This window comes from Erythranthe guttata, chromosome 10 (assembly GCF_056151865.1).
Source record: "Erythranthe guttata isolate IM_541 chromosome 10, IM_541, whole genome shotgun sequence".
Lineage (NCBI taxonomy): Eukaryota > Viridiplantae > Streptophyta > Magnoliopsida > Lamiales > Phrymaceae > Erythranthe > Erythranthe guttata.
The window spans coordinates 9784671-9804243 of record NC_142542.1 but is presented as its reverse complement, the minus strand read 5'-3'; the positions used below and the strand labels follow the sequence as shown (position 1 = coordinate 9804243).

Here is a 19573-nt window from a genome sequence, read left to right as displayed (position 1 = left end):
AAAATAATTAAAAAAAAAAGAAAATAGGGTATATATAAAAGAATAATAATAAAATAAACATTTATATTTTTTTATTATAAAAATCTGTAAAAATGATAAATGCAGGCCCAAAATCTAAATGCAGTTTGGCATTATGCTGAATGCAGGGCGAAAATAATAAATGCAGTTGGGCGAAAATACACATAAGGGCACAATAGTACTTTTGGCACTCCAGGGGTTATCTCAAAGGAAGGATTTTAGGGGTGGACCTATCCCTATATATTTTCCATGCTAGGGGTGTATATCAAATGAACCCCACATATAAATACCCCTAATCCAATCTTCACAACTTTCATTTTATTTAGTTTATATCTCAAGATCTTAATCGTTTATTTTTTTCTAAAATTTTTTAGTGTTTAAATTCAATTTTTTTTGTTAATTTTGAACTTAAAGTTAATCTTAAGTTTTTTTAAGTTTCAATTTAAGTTTTTTTTTTTTTCTTGTAATTATTTGAAAAAAAAAAAATCGGTTGGACCCGAACCCAACCTGGACCCGGCTCGGACCCAGATGGACCCTACGGGGCGGTTTCGGGTCCCCTAAAAGTCGGACACGGACCACCCGGACCGGACCGTCCCCGTGGCCATGTCTAATCCGCCCAAATTATTAAAAAAGAAAAGGGAAAAAAAAGGGGAGGGGGGCTATGCAAGATCCCATAGATGGGCTCAAGTGAGAGAGATCCAGTTTAAAATGAGCGAGTCAACTTAAACAGAAACATCCATTCCCCCATTCCATTCCATACAAATACAGTACAGTATTCTGATATCGATTCTTTCAAGTTGAAATGGCTGTGTTTCTGAAAAGACTGGCAAAGGCAGCTGCACCAATTGCTTTCGGAGGCCAAACAAAATCCGGTTCTCCAATCCGGTGTGGAGCACTTGCTGCCATTTCTGGTGGAATCACCTCCTATTACCTCTTTTCCTCATCCCATGATTTGGTACTTTTTCATTTCAATACATATCTTATTAGTACTAGTTTTTTCACCTCCACATATACGATCATATCAGAATCATAAACTCCCCTGTTTTTTTTTTTTTTTGGTTGACAGTCGTCTGGAAATATTTGAAGCAATGGTGGTTTTTGTTTTCTATTTTTTTAATTAGGTTAAAGATACATTTATTCATTTCACAATTTACAATAATTTTTTTTTTTTTTTTCATTGTTGCATCTCTTCCCCTTTTGTATGTAAATATTCAGTTTTTAGCAATACACTGTTTTATGTTAAACACATAATTATTTGACTATTTTTCACTTATTAAATTTTCTAACTCAGGTTTATTTAGATCAACTCAATGAAGATACTACACCAAAAGTTGGTATGTCTTTCTTCCTACCATATTTCTCTATTATCTAATGAAATGTTGGTTATGGTCTCAACAACTTCATTCATTTCTTCGTGATTTCTATCCTGCAATTCAACAACCATAAGAGTGTGATCAACTGAAAGAATTAGACAGATTGATTCTTAACTGTGTTCGGGCTTAAGACTGTTTCCAAAACCCAAATCGTGTAATTAGGTTTTATTCGAGATGAAGCTAAGCCCCTCAATCGTTTCGTCTTTTGACTTAAAGCAAAAAAAAAAAAAAAAAAAAATTAAAAAATAAACCCCGGGTATCACATTGCGGAAACACTCTGGGAGTGAAAAGATAAAGTAAGGAGAATATGATTTATATGTGTGAAGAATACAAACCATGATTGATTATAATGTCTAGATGTGACTTTAGGTTTCCATGGGAAGAAACCACACATATGTAGTTTTGAATCCTTACTTCAAAAAGTTAAATCCTGAGCTTACATAGATAAATAGTTCAAGTGTGTCTGTTTGTGCACATTGCTTGTAAAAATGACTACCGAGCATAACCACTTATATTTTTACAATTGTGAAAATTATTATGCCACTATACAAGTCAAGAACCATCGTAAAAGAGTATTACTCATTTTCTCGATTGAGTTTTCTTTATTTGATAACGTAAGCCTTTTTTTTTAACTCTTTTAGATTACTAAATGGAAGATGTTTACTTAGCCTTCATCTCAACTTGTTAGATTATATACATTTTTAAGTGTTGGTCGAGGCGTACTCGGTAAAATATACAAACAAATTATATAAAACTCATATTTTGATTACCTTGTGGTGGCAGAGACTGAGAGCACTTAATTGTTTGTTATTTTGTGCGGACAGATCGGTAATCTTCTCGTAGAATTGGAGGGTTGTACTTGTTCTCTGAATTAAAGATTTCGGGAAAAAGATTGATAACACAAAATGCATGCAATACAAATTCTATGTCTAGGCTTTCTTATTTTCCTTCACTGAAACTTGATTTTGAAGTACTTCTGTGTACAGAAAGCATCTCTGAAATTTGAATATGATACCTCTAACCCTTTACTATTGAATGACCATCTTATCGAAGAGTTTAAGTGGTTCGTAGAATATATATACTCTAACACTTGCCTTCGTGCTCAGGCTCATCCTGACTATTTTTAGTGAAGCTTTGCATGTGGAAGTTTTTCATAAATGGGTGGAACTTTTTCTTGTAGAGAGGGATTTAACAAATAAATATCATTATTATAGTTCACATTAGACATTATGTGCAATAGAATTAAGTGAAAACACTAAAAAAAAATGGAAATAATCTTCAACTTGCCTGAAGATAATGATCTCATTGTCCAATCACGTACACTGTGAGCTTAGATAGACATTTTCCGATAAAAAATTTCCATCTCCATTTGACGTTGCCTTTGGCGTCCCCGATTGATCCATAACCGTAGATCCTCATATTCTGGCAGTTTTATATTACGTAGTGGTGGTCGAGAGACATTGCTAATGAAATCCCTTTTAAGGTTCAAATTAAAGACTGCACATAAATTCAAAATGCATGACAATATAATTACATCATAACTCAAGAATCATTATTCAAGAACATCTACAAGAATAGAATACCAAATGTTAGACACTTAACACTTGCATAGAATTTAAGAAACTGTAACCTTTGAAATTCAAGATGAAACCTATAGAGCTGCATTGCAGCCATAAGTTGATAATTTCTATCTTGGTCAAATAAGAAATTAAAAATCAAATCAGAGAGAATAAGTTCCAATATTTTGTTGATACTTAAACTAGTGATTTTATTTCATTGGCTAACAATTCTTGTCATGAAGCTTAAGAGTATTTCAGGGCATAACATAAGTCTCTAACTTGTTCTGACGAATCTAAGTAACACTCTGTACCTGCAGTATATCTATAATACTTACAGACTTAGATATGTATATACACATCAATCATTATTGACTTGTAATATAACAATTCTTCATTGATTGATCTTTTCTTTCTCTGCAGCCCTAAATCCTGATAAATGGATTGAGTTCAAGCTGCAAGACAAGGTGCAGGCCAGCCACAATTCTCAGTTATTTAGGTTTGGTTATATTATCTTATGGTTCTTCTAGTAGTGATTTTACCTGTGATTCCTCAATTTCTCCCTTGATTAGAAGTATTTTGTTTGTAATTGAAATTTATTTATTGCATGAGTGCACCCCGTAACTATTTGAGCTAGGAAAGTGGACCATTTCATTGCCACTTAGACTAGTAAATGTTGAGAGGAAGCATGATAAATTAATTGAAAGATTCAAGAATTATATAGGATTGTGAAATGATGACACTATCTGCTTCTTTGTTAGGTAGATATGAGCCCGTTGTAGCTTTGTTAGAAGGACTTAGATATACAAGAATAATGTTGGGAATGGAAAAAGGATGGAATTATAATCATGGTAGTCAAATTCTGGATTAAAATCCTACAATCCTTGGATTTTACGATTTTACTACTTTTACCTTGTGTTATCTTAGTAAAATCCCGATTCAAGCAAATCCTTCAAGATTGGGGGCAAAATCCTTACATCAGTTAAATCTAAGATTTTTACTAGGATTTAAGAATTTTACGCTTGAACCAGAATTGGGATAGTATTGGGTTCATTGGCCCAAACTCCACTTTTTTTTTTTTCTTTCCAAAATAAGTGAAGCCGCATTAAAGCGAGCCATTTTCAGCCCTCCTCTGAATGTTTATGCCATCCACGAATGTTTTCTTCCGTTCTAAGTAACATAACTAATAATGGAACTTGAGAAAACCTAGTGGTTAAATGAAGATTTAGTGAATAAAGTGCGAATGCTCAAGTGTTCTTTATGGTCATATATATATATATATATATATATATATATATATATATATATATATATATATATATATATATATATATATATATATATATATATATATATATATATATATATATTAAGAATGTTGTTAAATGATTTTATGGTTTCCTAGCAAATTGAACTTTTGACATTTCATGAATTTTATTATTGCAGAACTGTTTTAAAAACTAGATAGTCTGATGATGCTCTTATTCTCTATGGTATTATTGGTGCAGTTGACCCAATTTTCTGTTAAACAATTGTAGGTTTTCATTCGATCCCAATGTGAAGTTAGGTCTTGATGTCGCATCCTGCATTATTACGAGGTAATTTCTTTGAAACTTGATACCTTGTGGATATTTCTTTATATGTAAATGTTTGAAGCCTTTTGATATGGTAACCCTGGTAGACAATTTTGCTATTATAGGTTGATATAATTACCCATTCAGCGTTAATTTTCTTGTAGGGCGCCGACTGGACAGAATGCTGAAGGAAAAACAAAATATGCGATTCGCCCGTAAGTCATTTTTTTGAAATGTGTGTTGTGCGTGTTTTGTTACATGTGTAACTGTAAGTCAAGAATCACTCACATGCTTCCCAAACATTAAATCTGCCGTGTCTACTGTTTTTACTTTCACCAAATGTTGTGGTACTGTTAATGATGGAAAAAAGTGTCCTACCTTTCATATTTAACTTTCTGTCTTTCGATTTATAGATTTCGGTAGCTTTTATAATTGTAGAGTTATGAAATGGATAAAAGCAAGTAGGAGTAAGATCGTTCTAAGTCTAAATACGAGCAAAAATCAGTTATTTGTTTTGGACCACTCTGCATTTGAAGATAAATCTAGGACTGGGAAATTATAAATGTGCCAGTTATAAGTACTTAAGATGCATCAACAATTTCCATATTATTTGAAGATAGATCAACAAATAGTCGAGAAATTCTCTGAAGCTCGTTTCTACAGTTACACTCCTATATCGGATCCAGATGCAAAGGGATACTTCGATTTGCTTATTAAGGTATTCATTCATTATACAATTCTCATTGATTTTCCAATGCTTTTGTGTTTATGCATGCCCTTATCATTTTGTACTACATACCCATCTTCAACCTTTAACATTTTTACAGGTGTATCCAGAAGGTAAAATGAGTCAGCATTTTGCTAGCTTGAAACCAGGAGATGTAGTAGAAGTGAAAGGGTAAGTAATACAAGATTAACTCTAAGTTAAGATTAATGCACGGTTAATAACGTATTAATATGGTTCATTATGTCCAGGCCCATTGAAAAACTCAGATACAGTGCAAATATGAAGAAACATATTGGCATGGTATGACCATCATTACAGTTTTCTTTAGTACATAAACTAATGTAGATTAAGGGAACGAGGAGGAATACAAAATCAGGCATGGGATTTTTACCCTAGAAATTCTGATTGTACCATAAAGATGCAACTGTAACATTCTGATAGTTATGGCATTATTTATCTTGTTTTTATTGGAGAATGCTTGATAGGTTTGTTAACTTGCTAGAGTGTTTGTATTCAGATTGCAGGAGGAACTGGAATAACCCCAATGCTTCAGATAATAGATTCCATCCTTAAAAACCCTGATGATAATACCCAGGTAGGCCCGTGAATTCTCTCTCTTGGTTTTTTATTTTATTTTTATTTTTTGAAATGAAAAATAACTGTATTACATTGGTGTCAATATATTCTATGTTTGTAAATGATAATTTTTTTTTTTTTTATTTGTTTAGGTCTCTTTGTTATATGCTAATGTATCTCCCGATGACATACTTCTCAAAAAGAAGCTTGACATGCTCTCCGCCAGCAACCCAAACTTGAAGGTGCTGCCTGATTCTACACAACTTAACATTTATTTACTAGGAAATGAATGAGATGCTGATATTCATTTTTTCCAATACTTATATTCGGTAAAATATATTAATATGTTTGTGAGTTTGTAGGTATTCTACACTGTTGACAATCCAACAAAGGACTGGCTCGGAGGTAGGGGTTTCATATCCAAACAAATGGTAGTCAAAGGCTTGCCTGTTCCCAGTGACGATACTCTTATTCTTGTAAGTTTCTCTGCCATCAATACCAATAACTGATTACAAAACTTATTCGCATAAATTTGACACCTTATGAAAAATTAACTGGGATCTTAGTTTATATGGATGGAGATTCGAACACCACTTTTGATGTATTATATCAGAGGCCCTGTATGTAGTTCTTTTTTTATTTCTTCATGAAGCCGACTTTTTCTTCGATGATTTTTTGTTTTCTTTTTTATTGATTTGGGTGAAAAGCAATTTAACACCTAGAAAAGTGAATGTCATATTCATTAAGGTTGCATTTGGATGGGAGTGTTTGAGGGAGTAATTTTATGTCCATAATAACAAATTCATTGAGCTTGTTTGGATTACATGATTTGACAATGAATTTGAATTCCTTAGCTCTAATTATAAGTTGATTTTTGAGAAACTGTGGTTGATTTCAAATCTGTATTGCATTATCCATGCCACTAAAATAATTTAGTGAATAGGTTTATTGCATTATCGATGCCACTAAAATAATTTAGGTGCCTTTTCGATTTGGTCAACCCCCGATACACCCCTCTTAGTTTATATAGCATCAATTACTTTGTTTACATTGCATTAATATTTACCCTCTTGTGCGTAAGAAAGAAGCATTAAGATAAATCATTTATATATGTCAGTAGTACGTTTGTTGAGCTTTTGTTGATTTTGTAGGTTTGTGGTCCTCCTGGAATGATGAATCACATATCGGGTGACAAGGCAAAGGATCGGTCACAAGGAGAGGTGCGTACACTCACATTCAAAATTCCAAAGAAGCCAATCTCCAATAAGTTTTTTGCTCACTATATTCTTTTATGTATTTTGTTGACATTTTCTTTTGTTATTATGACAGCTAACTGGCATACTCAAGGAACTTGGATACACAGAAGACATGGTTTACAAATTCTGAGTGCCGATTTTGATGTCCACAAACAGTTAAATATAATATGAGCGTGAGAAAATATATTCACTAATTTGGTGAGACATATATGATATATATGAATGCGGCATGCATCGGAGGATTCTCTTGGGCGGCAGCGTGTGTTTATAATCTCAAGTATGAATCTATGATGACAATAAGCTGTTCATGTGTTTAAAACCTCGAGTATGGTTTTATGATGACAAATGCTATTCATAGGGCGGGTTGGCTTTTTGAATTTTGGCTACACATAAAATGGGATTCCATGAAAAGCTACCCGACACTGATCCCAATTATCGGTTATTTGAACAAACACTGGATTTGTGTCGATTTTTCTTTTTTTTTTTTCCTTTTCCCTCGTCTCTTACGACATCGAATAATTAGTGTTGTTATGCTGTCTACGCAATCATTTTGACATGTCAAAACTTGATAATACAATTATTGCCTGAGTTCTATCAAGGTGTGGAAGGTAGTTTATAGGACAAGGGTTCAACTTCCATATGGTAAGGTTGTAAGCAATTTTAATAATAAAAGATAAATAAAAGTAAATAAAAAAATAAAAAACTTAGTATTGATACTGAAACAAATAAGAAATGCTAATCCTTAGATAGATCGATTTCAATCAAGAAAAAAGAGAAAATGTTACACTTGCAAGCAACTGGTCACATCAAGACTACTTGTCTGTTACATAAAGTCTTCGTAAAGTCTTTATCATTGTAGCGTTCTATTATTCGCATTTTACAAATAAATTCATCAACGAGTATTTATTCATAAAGGGGTCCAGACAATAATGTTTTTTATAAAAAAGTCAACGTGGGCATTCGTACACGTCTTGGGCGCCCATCTTGGGCGTTCAATTAATTTTTATTTTTTTTGCACTGGACGCCCAACTCGGGCGCCCAAATGCAGCTTGCACGCCCAACTTGGGCGTGCACTGCATGAATCGGCGTCCAAGTTGGGATTTTACGCGTTTTGGGGGGTTTTTGGATTTTTTTGGGAAGTTTTTGGGTTTTAGAGAGATAAAGTGTTTTTTGTTATAAACCGTAAATAGCGAATCACATTTCTAATTGTAACCCCAATTTACTCAATTTTATCCACAAAAATCCAATTTTGACTTTTCTTTTTCAAAAACTATTTTTTTCAAAACAAAACATTTTTGCCGCCGGATTCCGGCATTGACTTTTCGATTTTTTTTTCTCTTTCGGATTTTTTCGCCGGTCTCCGGCGTTGACCTTTTATTTTTATTTTTTTCCTGGTCTGTTTTTTTCCGCCGCCTGATTCCCGCGTTGGACGCCAGTCTCCGCCGTTGACTTTTTTTAGTTTTTTTTTTCTTTTTTTTTTTGCTTTGGTTTTTGTTTTTTACGTCCGCCGCTAAACGTTGACTGTAATTATGCTGTCACCGACATTAAATTAACGTAATAATATTGTCAATGACAGTTAATTAACGTCATTGTACCGCCGTTGACAATACATTTATGTATCGTTGACAGTAAAATAACTGTAAACACAATAATATTACTGTCAACAACATCAATATTATTATTTTTTTCAGTTTTTTGTTTTGTTTGAGTTATTTACGGAGTAATGTAATAATATTACTGTCTATTATTGTAATATTACTGTAAACACAATAATATTACTGTGGTTGACGGTAATATTACTATTGTTATATTAATATTGCTGTCAACCACATCAATATTATTATTTTGTTTGGATTTTTTTGTTTGTTTGAGTTATTCACGGAGTAACGTAATAATATTACTATCTATTATTGTAATATTATTGTGGTTACAGTAATATTACTGTTGTTATAGTAATATTACTGTTAATATTAATTCTTTTGGCTTTTTATTATTTTTACATTTGTTGAACGGTCAACATAGTACTTTACTCTATTACACAATAATAATGAGTTTTGTTGTGTTAATATTACTGTGCTAGAGATTAATATAGCAATATTACTGTGTTAAACTGTAGTTTAGTTAATTTTACTGTGTTTAACAGTAATATAGTAAATATTACTATCAATCACAGCAATATTGATGTTTAAACGAAAAAAAATGTTACAGAAAGAAAAAAAAAACAAAAAAAAAACGAAGAAGTCAACGCCGGAGACCGGCGTTGACCGTCGGTCAACACCGGAAACCGGTGGTTGAAAAATCAGGAGAGAAAAAAAAATCAAAAAGTAAACGCCTGAATCCGGCTGCAAAAATAAATTTAAAAAAAAATTTGGGTCAAAATTGAATAATTTGTGAAATTTGGGGTCAAATTGAGGTTAAATTAAATTAAGGATGAAATTGGAGCATACTAAAGTATGATGGGCTATCTTAGTCTTTTACAAAAATATGGACCATGTGTAGATTTATTTGTAAATGAGTTTTTTGTCTGGATCTCTTTATGAATAAGTACTCATTGATGGACTTATTTGTAACGACCCATTTATGATATCCAACTTTTACGACTGTAGATCATGAATTTATAATTATATTATAATATCTTTTTAATTGAATTTAATCATAAAAATAATAAAATATAATCGTAAAAATCGTAAGAATAAAATTTTTAATCGTAAAATTTGAATCGATTAAACTCAAGTTCTTTCGATTCGTACACTTTCTTCAAAGATATGAATTGATTTATGTCAACTATTGACAAAGACGTATTAATCAATTTAACTATTTATAATTAAAGTATAATATTATTTTAACATAATTTTGTCATAAAATATAATTCGCAAAAATCCTATGAATCAAATTGTTAATTGTAAGATTTGAATCGATTAAACTCAAGTTCTTTCAATTCGTAAACCTTTTTCAAAGATTTAAATTTATTGAGCTCAACTATTAACAATGACGTATTAATTAAATTAATTACTTACAATTAAAGTCATATCTTTTCAATTGAATTTTATCATTAAAAAATAATGAAATTTAATTTGTAAAAATTAAATCATAGATTGTAAAATTTAATCAATTTTTTTACATTTAAATTTCATAAAAATATTTGAATCGATTGTAAGATTTTAATCTATCAAACTCAAGTCCTAACATTTTTTTTATTTATTGTAACGTTTTGCTACAAAAAAATTGGAAAATCCGGATCGGGCCTAGACCCGGCTTGGACCTGTCCAGCCCCATCTGGACCAGCCCCACCCCACTGCAACCCCGCCTTGTTGCGAGTTAGTTTTGGGCCCCCCAAAACTCGGGTCCGGACCCGGCTCGTTCCTGTCGAGCCCCATCTGGACCAGCCCCACCCCAATGCGACCCCGCCTTGCCGCGAGTCAGTTTCGGGCCCCCTAAAACTCGGACCCTGACCTGCCCGACCCACCTCGTAGTCGTGTCTACGCTCAATTGTTCTCCCATTACTAAAGGAGTGATTGCAAAAGCGTGATTAAGGTGGTGTTTTTGCAAAAGCTTTTACAAATAGATTATGAGCTTTTTTTTGTTCATAATCTTTTTTTTAGTATTTGCAAAATGAACTTATGCTTCTACTTCTCTTAAAATAAGCAACTTTAAGCTATAATTTGTTAAGCACCCATGACCCTCATTTTTTCTGTTTAAGTTGATTTTCCAGTAAATTTGCAAACACCCCCAACTTTTAGAAATAAGTATTTAAAATCAACTTAACTCATAATCCATAATTTTGGCTTTTAAATGAGCTTTTGCAAACACCACCTAAAACTCGGAATAATCACTTATTTACAGAAAGTCAGAAACCTTTAAAAATCAACTTGAAGTAGTTAAAAGTAAGTTGCAGTGCTTGCAATTAACCTTAATTTTTAACTTGTTAAAAAAATATCTTAAATACCGTGATAAAGTAAACAAATATTTAATTTATCTATAATGAAATTTTATTTTTTCCGAATACTTGTTATGACAAAGTACCGAGAAATGATTTAAGACAAGTTCTAATACGTTTTTTTGACAAAGTGGAAAATATAATTTTTTTGACACAACTAAAAGTCTATTATACTAATTAGCAGAAGTAAACACCAAAATCAGTAAATCACATCGACTGCATTATATAATATATATTCAAACCCATGTTAAGATTACGTCACAACAGATATTTCAAAAGAAAACAACATATGTATGTATATGCAAACTCCACAATAAATAAATAAATAAATAAAAGAAGTTCAGCATATACTTCCAGAAATTACACAAAAGGTTGCTGCATATTTTTTGAACCAGTACAACATATGTATTATATACCACACGATGATAGACCCATACAGACAATATTGGTTGAAATTCTTGCTGAAGTGATAATTAAAGCGTGAATATACGAATAGTGGATTAAAATATTTTTACAGCTTTTAATTATTCACAAAACTGCCATTAAACTAAAGGCTGGTTAAGAGATTCTAGTTTAAAACAACTTATTTTCAGAGAACCAAAGCAAGAGTTGTAATTGCAAACACCATAAAATAGATTATGAGCCTAAAAAAGCTTTTGCAAACACCCCCTAAATACTGAATTGATATTAGTCAACTAAATATTAGTTACCTGATTTTTTACAGAGAGAAAGTACGATAAATTACTCGACTAATATTAGTCGACTTGGATTCAATCGATTTGAACTACTCGTCAGTTAATTTCTAAGAATGTGCATAAGAAAATTAACACAAGGAGAGATCTTTATACCTAGATAACATTATAGAGAAAAAGGTTCAAATATCCCCTTGGAAACGGAAAGGTAGGTTAAAAGGGACAAAACACGTCCGAGAAAGCAACCAAGTAAATGGACAATCCCACGAATACAATGGTAACGAAATGCAAAAATATTAAAGAAATTGAGATAAGAACTAACCGATACATTGACGAGAGCAATTCGAAGTTGCAACAAATTCTCCGCTCAAGCCAACCATTTTGCATGAAAAAATCCTTATATATACATAAAGTTTTCACCAAACAAAGGGATACATTGAAAGATTGTACATAACTCGAATAAGTCAGCTCTTCTGGTACAACATTAGTATTGATTGTAGTAATACATTTTTATTTACTAGACATGCGAATCAATATAATTCTCCAAAGGCTCAGCCAAGCAGACTTGTCGAAAACTTGTGCAGATTTAGTACCAAACTTTGCAATAGCCTATATTCTCGGAACTCAAACTAGATTTCACCACCCAAGTTGGATTCTCAACGAACATGTAAGTGTAATGCCTCTGAGGAATCAAATACCTTAAAAATCAAGCCATTTTCAGAGTCTAAGTGACTCTATGATCAACATTGAGCTATCACACTTACAGTATTCTTCACAAAGAGCCTAAGCAAAAAGTGAAAATAAGACTTACATATATGTATATGTATTTGTGTATGTAATATCTTGGTGGTGTGTATGTTTGTGGAAACTATAAATTGGATAGAGAACCTGTGGTGGGTTGTTTCGGGTGGGGTTGGTCGTGATTGACCCAAGAAGAGATGAGATGGTGAGCAATTGCGAAAGGAGCAGGTATAAACATCGAAGCAAGTTCCCCACTTTCGACATTGAAATCTGAAGACAAGTTTTGGCCTTTCCCGACACCTTTGCACATTTGCTCTACTTTAGCTGCTGTTGTCATCTGTGCCTTTTTGTATTCGGCAAATGTCAGAGCTTTCTTTACATCTTCTCTGTTATGCCATTTTGCATCTAACATACGTATAGAGCATCAAATTAGAATAAGTCCGGGATATATCTAATAGTAATTAAATGTCTCGAAATTAATGTGTGTGTGTGTGTGTGTGTACCTTCTAGTTCTTCCTTGTCCACAGTTATCTCAAGTGTTTTAGCATATGCAAAGAACCCAATCATTAGCTGACATGGCATGCTGCTCGGTCCAACTGACGAAAACAAACACCACATAGATATAATTTTATGGAGCACTAATTCCCAACTGAACAAGAGGCATTTGTAAATTGAGGCAACTTTCAGAAATGGAGAGATGAGCACAACGTTAATTTGAATTCCAGGATAAAAAAAAAACAACCTACTACGTTCAAATGAACAATAAAACTACTTCCACATTTTGGTGTGTGTTTTTTAATAATTGAATAAAACTTAAGCCTTTAAGATGTCAAACAATTCTTCTTCTTCAGATTGAAAAGAAGAAGAAAAACGACAGGCTTACGCGCAACTTTCCCTTCAAGAACTATTTAGCTGTGCTCTGTGAACTAATTGTTATTTCTATTTTGGGCTTCATATTTCGTGAACTTCCAGTACTTGTGACCATGTTAACTCTTGTCACACTATTCAACATTTTGATGAGGCCCAACGAACCAGCATATTAGTAATCTAGAAACGGTAAATAATAACGCTAATATTTTTAATTGGCGCATATGGATATGTTTTGAAACTTTGGCAAAAACTATAAAGGTTAACTGAAAAAACCATGCATAAAGTGCTTCTTTATTTTGGCACATGAACCGTATAAATGTGCAAATAAATCAATAATTGAATGATGATGAAGAGAGAGAGAGAAAAGGGTAGAAACCCGGCCATGGCTGAGAACTGTGATAGACAACTTCACCAACTTCAATGCCGGTCTCCTCCCATGTTTCTCTCCTCACTGCCTCTTCCAAGCTTTCTCCTGGCTACGAGCAAGTATGTATGTATGTATGTATTCATGTATGTATCTCTTTAGAGATCATGGATAACGATTTTCAATTAAAGAGATAGATAGATAGATAAATACCTCAATAAAGCCAGCAAGGCAACTCCACATGCGAGGCACAAATCTTGACTGCCTACCTAGTAATGCCCGGTCATTCTCTTTATCTATAACTAACATAATAACCACCTGTTTGTTTTTTCATGTGTATTGAACATACAAGACAATATGGAAATTCAGATACATATATATGTTTTATTTTCAGTTTGACGTAAGAAAGTAGTAAAGAAGAATAAAAGGTGAAATTACTGGATCAACACGAGGATAAATCCTCTTGTTGCACAAGTCATTCGAACATTGTTTGCGCCTACCAGCTTCAATAGGGACAGTCTTAGATCCACAATAACCACAAAAACGTGCCGTATTATGCCATTCCACCAAAGCTCTGCCCTGTCAAGTTCAACAACACACAATAATATCTAACTGCTAAGAAAATGTTTCTATTTCTCTAAGCTTACAATCTAAATCTACATTTTCAAATAATGGTTACAAACAATTATCACTAGTCCTTCTAAAAATAAAAAAAATCAAAGGATATTTTCAAAGGACATTTGAACTGGGACAGGGGCTAATAAAAATTGAGAATTATAAAAAGATAACAACAGGCAGGCAGCAATAGTAATTAATGAAAAAAAAAGATAAACTGACATGGCCAGCAATGGCGAGTTGGGACATGGCTTTAGAATCGGACCAATCAGTGGCGACCATGAGAGTCCTCAACTCGACAAAGCAAAACTGTATAGCTCCCAATTCATCCACCAACCCACTTGCATCTGACACGTCGATACCCCAATACACAAAATCAACTCCATCCTCATTTTGACAACCCAAATAAACAAGTGAATCATCTGTCAGAACAACTTGAGATTTCTCCAAGTAAGATTTGCAATCGGACAGGCTCAACCAACCGAGATGCCACTTTAGCCCTATTGTCGTCGAACTCGAACCGGTCAAAGGCTTCCCCTTTCTGAATGGCAAAATCTTGAAAAAATCATCATCTGCAGATATTTGGGAATTGGTGGAGAGCAGAGTCCTGAGAGTTATGAGTGCAGATTGAGCACATGGTTTCGGGGTTCTTGATTTTATAGGGTTCCCCGCAAACGCATGTGAATTCATCATGTTCATACTACTTCTGATGATGATGCAGAGCTTATTATAATTATGATTATAATTGGGTTTGGTAAATAGAGTTTTGGAGAAGAAGAAACTGTTGTGGATTGACGACCGATAAGAACAAGATAGCATAGCGATAGCAATAGCAATGCCTCTGTGTTACTACTAATTCGGTTAGTTTGGTGAGTCAATTTCTTTTGCGGACTGTGGTGGTGACAAGTGTATTATTGTAACTTGCCTACTTTTTCTTTTTTTTCTTTTGCCCAACATAAATGAAATGAAACCTTGTTGTAAGCTGCAGCATGTGCATATGTAGTAGATGTTCCACGTCTGTTTGTTGTGTCATGTCTCTACACCACACACACCTCTCCCACCAACTTCTCTCACAAAAAGAAGAAAAAAAAAAAAAAAAAAAAAGAATGGTTACATTGGAGTAGGGGTGGTAAACGAGCCAAGCCTACTCGTGAGCCCGATGCGCCGACTCGAAAAAAGCTCGAACTCGGATTCGAGTTTTTCAAGCCAGAGCTTTCTGACGAGCCGAACTCGAGCCAGTTTTTAGTTGTTCGTGAGCTCACGGGCCTTATTTATTATTTTGAGGTTTTTGTGCATAAGTCCATCATCAACTATCTTTATTATTCTAGGTTTAGGAGTTATATATCTTTCGACAATAAGCACATCCCTCTAATATGTAGGAATAATTAGCTATACCCCTTATTTCAAACTTATATGGCTAGGAGTCTAATCTGTTAGATTAGTATAGCTATAGGCCCTTTGACCAAAATTTTTAATTAAATGAATTAAAATTATAAGCATATGGACATGAACACCCTTCAACAATAAAATTATTTAATTATGGAAGCCTTTAATTACCTAAATTGCGTTGAATAAATCTCATATATCACGTTGTTTGGAAGGGAGTTATGAGACGTGGTTTGAAAAAAAAATCATCCTGGAAGAGAGTTTATCGGACGTGGTTGAATTAAAGAACTCATTCGTCATTATGAGATCTTAGACTTGGATAACTTTAGTTTTGTGAAATCAATTTCAATTGGATATATTTTTGTTTTTCATATTGCTATCATCATGAAGAGGAGCTATGTCAACAGGTTTGTTTTGTTGTTGGTTACTATCGTTTTCCTTTGGTTGTCGATCCACAGCATAATTGAGGTTTTTGATTTGTTAATTTCGTTATGCAGTTTAGATTTCGAGATTGAAATTCGGTTTGTTATTTTGTTTAGCAAAATCTCTTGTTTAGATTTCGAGGTTGAAATTCGAATTCAGACTTTTGATTCAGTTTGGCAGGCAATAAATTAAATTTTTTGATTTTTTTAGGGCTGATGATGCAAGATTGAAGGAGAAGATGACCGTAGAGAATGTGATTGAGCCCGCCCGATTCACATTTTTTCTCTTGATTCGCTCATCAGGAGAAGATTTCATTTAGTTTTCTTTTTTGTGCAAACCAAAACGAGTACAAAATGGCTCGCTCGTTCTCCGCCGCTAAATACATTCCTTCTTTCATCGCTAGAGCAAGTCTCTATCCAGAGGCTCAAGGGCATCGACTAAAGCTGATTATCTTGAGATGAAAATTATGTTTGTTGTTGGCTATTTTTTTACACTTTGTTGTTGTATATTTATTTTTTGTTGTTGGTGGTACTATTTGCACTTTGCTTTTTATTCTTGCAGTTTACGTATATGATGTGTTTTTTGCTCGAATATATTTTTACACTTTTGCTGCTTTTATTTATTATTTTAAGTTTTTTTTTCATACTTGATGTTACTATTAATCTATGTTCTATAAATATCAAACTTTAAACATCCATTCATAATACAAACATCAAACAACAAAACATCATTTTATAATGTCCATATCGAACAACAAACATCAAGCTTTTTTCATTTTTTTATGTCGATTTGCATTTTTTTCGATGTTGGTGGTTTTTTGTTTTGCGTTTTGCTGTTTCTAGGAGACCATATCTTTTCACTATGATGTTATATATTTGTATTGAGTTGTTGCCATGGTATTAATAGTTTGATCTTTTGATTGTTATGTTTGCAGTTTGCATATACAATGTGTTTGTTGCTCGAATATATTTGTGCATGTTGATGTTATATATGATGTAATTTTTTTGGTATAACTACACTTTTGATGCCATGTATTTGTTTTTGTTGTTAGTATTGTATTATTTGAACTTTGCCTTTTCTTTTTGCAGTTTGCATATAAATTATAATAGCAAACATCAATCTGTAACAGCAAAAATAAATAGCAAAATAAATATAATACGTAACCACCTACCATATGTCACAATATTATTTTACAAATGTCTTTTCCCAACAACACAATATAGTACTAATGATAATTTGCTCAAACATCAGTACTTCAAGTTTTTTTTCCTCGAACAATATAAAATATTTTTAAAAGATAAAATATGAAATAAAAGATGACATAACAAACCAACAAACTATTTTTGTCTAGGAATAATCAATACATTAAATAAAAAATATTGTACGATACAAATCAGTAGATACAAGCAGTGTTGCAATATAGTGTTGCAATAATTGATTCTGGCTGGGGTGATGTCATAACGGAAATAGTCTCGACGTCCTACTGAATTCACAACTTCCAAACGTCCTCGAGGATCTTCTAGAAACTTGATCGTGTCAATATGAGTTTTGAAAAAGAACAAAAAAATATGTGAAACCTTCCATAGTTATTCCCAAAAAAGAAAAAAAAAACTAATATTAATTTGCAATAACGAGCTGCAGATTAAAAATTGCAGAACTGCCAAAGTCAATTAAGAAAATGGAAAATGAAAACCCCAATCAAATAAAATGTAAGGGACAACCAACAAACTTCAAATTGCAGACAACAACATAAAAAATATAAACTGCAACAACAACAACAACAACAACAACAAGAGAGAAAAGAAAAGGAAAATCTTGAAAATGGCCGCTGCCAACCGCTGGATCCGGCCTGAGGTGTATCCACTGTTTGCAGCTACAGGGCTTGCTGTGGGGATCTGTGGTTTTCAACTGGTCCGCAATATCTGCGGCAACCCTGAAGTCCGGGTGAACAAGGAAAACAGGGATGCTGGAATTTTGGATAATTTCGACGAGGGACACAAGTACAAGGAGCGTGCTCTGAGAAAATATGTTCGTAACCGAAAGCCGGAAATTATGCCGTCGCTGAACAGCTTCTTTACCGACCCACAGAATAACTAGCCTTTGGAAGAATCGATTGGACCGATTTAAATAGTGTTTGAATCCTTCAGATGTTTGTGCTTGTTTTAATAATGAAAACATGGGATCTTAGTACATTGTTTATGATTTTTATCATCATATTGAAAATATGAATGTTGGAATGAAAAAAAAATAAAACAACAACAAAATAGTGGCAACAACAACCAAATAAAAGTATGCAAATAAGCATATCCAAATACAATTGCAAAACCTTCCCCATACCCGCTCCATTGCCATCCCTATACACATGGATGGTTAGTGCTAAAAGCCCAAAACTGAGAGGAGGAAACCATTATTTACAAAAGAAGAAAAATACTGACATTTGAACTCTACGAAATTTTGCTCCAAAGAGTCTCTTTACTCCGACACCAGACAAGCAAAACAGAAAAACTCACCGTATAATTAATCCGTATTAGTCAATTTTGTTCATTGCAAGACATACATGAAAATCATTTAAGTTAGGAGGGTGAAATAGTAATTACTCCGAAGCCCTGTGCAGCTGTGCTGTGTTGAGAAAGCCGGTGATCGGATCGCAATTCGTGATTTTATATACATATATATAAACATAAGAAAACTTACTGCCTTTGGAGAAGTGGCAGGTACATCGATCGCCTTGTAAATGCAGGGATAATATCGGAGATTGATCGATCTGAAATTTATGAGAAAAAAATGAAAATCAAGTTATGAAAATATCAAGTTTAGATATTAACATAAATGGATATCAACAGAAATTCATTAATGAAATATGAACGAGGAATTATATATATTCTGGGAGTAGAGCCCTATGGATTATATGTGTTAATAAGCTTGGAGAGCTTTTACCTTATCAACTACTATATTACCTATCTTATCAACTACTATTAAGTAGTAAGTACTAAAAATATATTAGGGCAAATTGCACTTCACCCCCTCAAAAAATGCATTGTTTACACTACCCCTACATGTATAAAAAAGAGAATGCCCTCTTTATAAATATACAACTTGTTAGCAATTTATCCCCAAAGGCGTATTTCCAGTGAATATCTCGCTGGATTAAGGGTGTATATGTCATTTTAAAATTTGTTTTTCCACTTTAAAAAGTCAATTGGGTCACTTAGTATTTGTAAATTGAAACCATTCGACCAAATTCTCTTCCCAAATTGAAAGTATTCAACAAAATTCTCTTTATTTGCAGCTTTGTTAAGTGTATAGTTTTGCAGTTAATTATATTTTTTAATTTGAGCTTTTGGTGTATTTTATTAATTCTTGGTGTTTAAAGTTTTAATTTATTGTGTTCAGGCACAAAGTGAAGAATTGAATAAACTCAGGGTCACAACTGCAACTTAGTTGTTCTCATCGCCTTTTCTTTCT

The 19573-nt window shown here is 33.2% G+C and overlaps 3 protein-coding genes across 6 annotated transcripts; 2 read left to right on the top strand and 1 right to left on the bottom strand.

Moving 5' to 3' along the window:
* Positions 1-646: 646 nt before the first annotated feature.
* On the top strand, positions 647-7532 carry LOC105966461 (FAD/NAD(P)-binding oxidoreductase). Its single transcript, XM_088823774.1, has 13 exons — positions 647-973; positions 1310-1352; positions 3371-3446; positions 4486-4545; positions 4686-4736; positions 5185-5239; positions 5349-5419; positions 5497-5548; positions 5766-5843; positions 5977-6066; positions 6187-6300; positions 6976-7044; positions 7154-7532. The coding sequence occupies exons 1-13, from the start codon at positions 821-823 to the stop codon at positions 7208-7210; spliced, it is 969 nt and encodes a 322-aa protein (XP_088679900.1). The 5' UTR covers positions 647-820; the 3' UTR covers positions 7211-7532.
* Positions 7533-12088: 4556 nt separating this feature from the next.
* Positions 12089-15271, bottom strand: NUDX19 (nudix hydrolase homolog 19). 4 transcript variants are annotated; one of them, XM_012991021.2, is made up of 7 exons: positions 14522-15271; positions 14123-14263; positions 13898-14002; positions 13697-13796; positions 12954-13046; positions 12598-12855; positions 12089-12492 (listed from the first exon to the last, which is right to left on the bottom strand). In XM_012991021.2, exons 1-7 carry the CDS (start codon positions 15116-15118, stop codon positions 12482-12484), a joined length of 1305 nt encoding a protein of 434 aa, XP_012846475.2. In that variant the 5' UTR covers positions 15119-15271; the 3' UTR covers positions 12089-12481. The 4 variants fall into 4 exon arrangements, with proteins under 4 accessions (XP_012846475.2, XP_012846476.2, XP_012846474.2 ...); XM_012991022.2 differs by having other exon boundaries at positions 12089-12407; XM_012991020.2 differs by having other exon boundaries at positions 12089-12391.
* A 2598-nt stretch (positions 15272-17869) lies between these two features.
* On the top strand, positions 17870-18364 carry LOC105966427 (uncharacterized). The gene has a single exon (XM_088824798.1). The coding sequence runs from the start codon at positions 17930-17932 to the stop codon at positions 18203-18205; it is 276 nt and encodes a 91-aa protein (XP_088680924.1). The 5' UTR covers positions 17870-17929; the 3' UTR covers positions 18206-18364.
* The last annotated feature ends 1209 nt before the right edge of the window (positions 18365-19573 follow it).

Coding starts and splice junctions, on each gene's coding strand:
- LOC105966461 (XM_088823774.1), top strand. CDS start 821: ATGGCTGTGTTTCTGAAAAGACTGGCAAAGGCAGCTGCACCAATTGCT. Junction 4,737..5,184: donor ACAAAATATGCGATTCGCCC/GTAAGTCATTTT, acceptor TCGTTTCTACAG/TTACACTCCTATATCGGATC. Junction 7,045..7,153: donor AGGATCGGTCACAAGGAGAG/GTGCGTACACTC, acceptor TTATTATGACAG/CTAACTGGCATACTCAAGGA.
- NUDX19 (XM_012991020.2), bottom strand. CDS start 15,118: ATGCTATCTTGTTCTTATCGGTCGTCAATCCACAACAGTTTCTTCTTC. Junction 13,797..13,897: donor GCCTTGCTGGCTTTATTGAG/GTATTTATCTAT, acceptor ACTTGCTCGTAG/CCAGGAGAAAGCTTGGAAGA. Junction 12,392..12,597: donor CCCGAAACAACCCACCACAG/GTTCTCTATCCA, acceptor TTGATTCCTCAG/AGGCATTACACTTACATGTT.
- LOC105966427 (XM_088824798.1), top strand. CDS start 17,930: ATGGCCGCTGCCAACCGCTGGATCCGGCCTGAGGTGTATCCACTGTTT.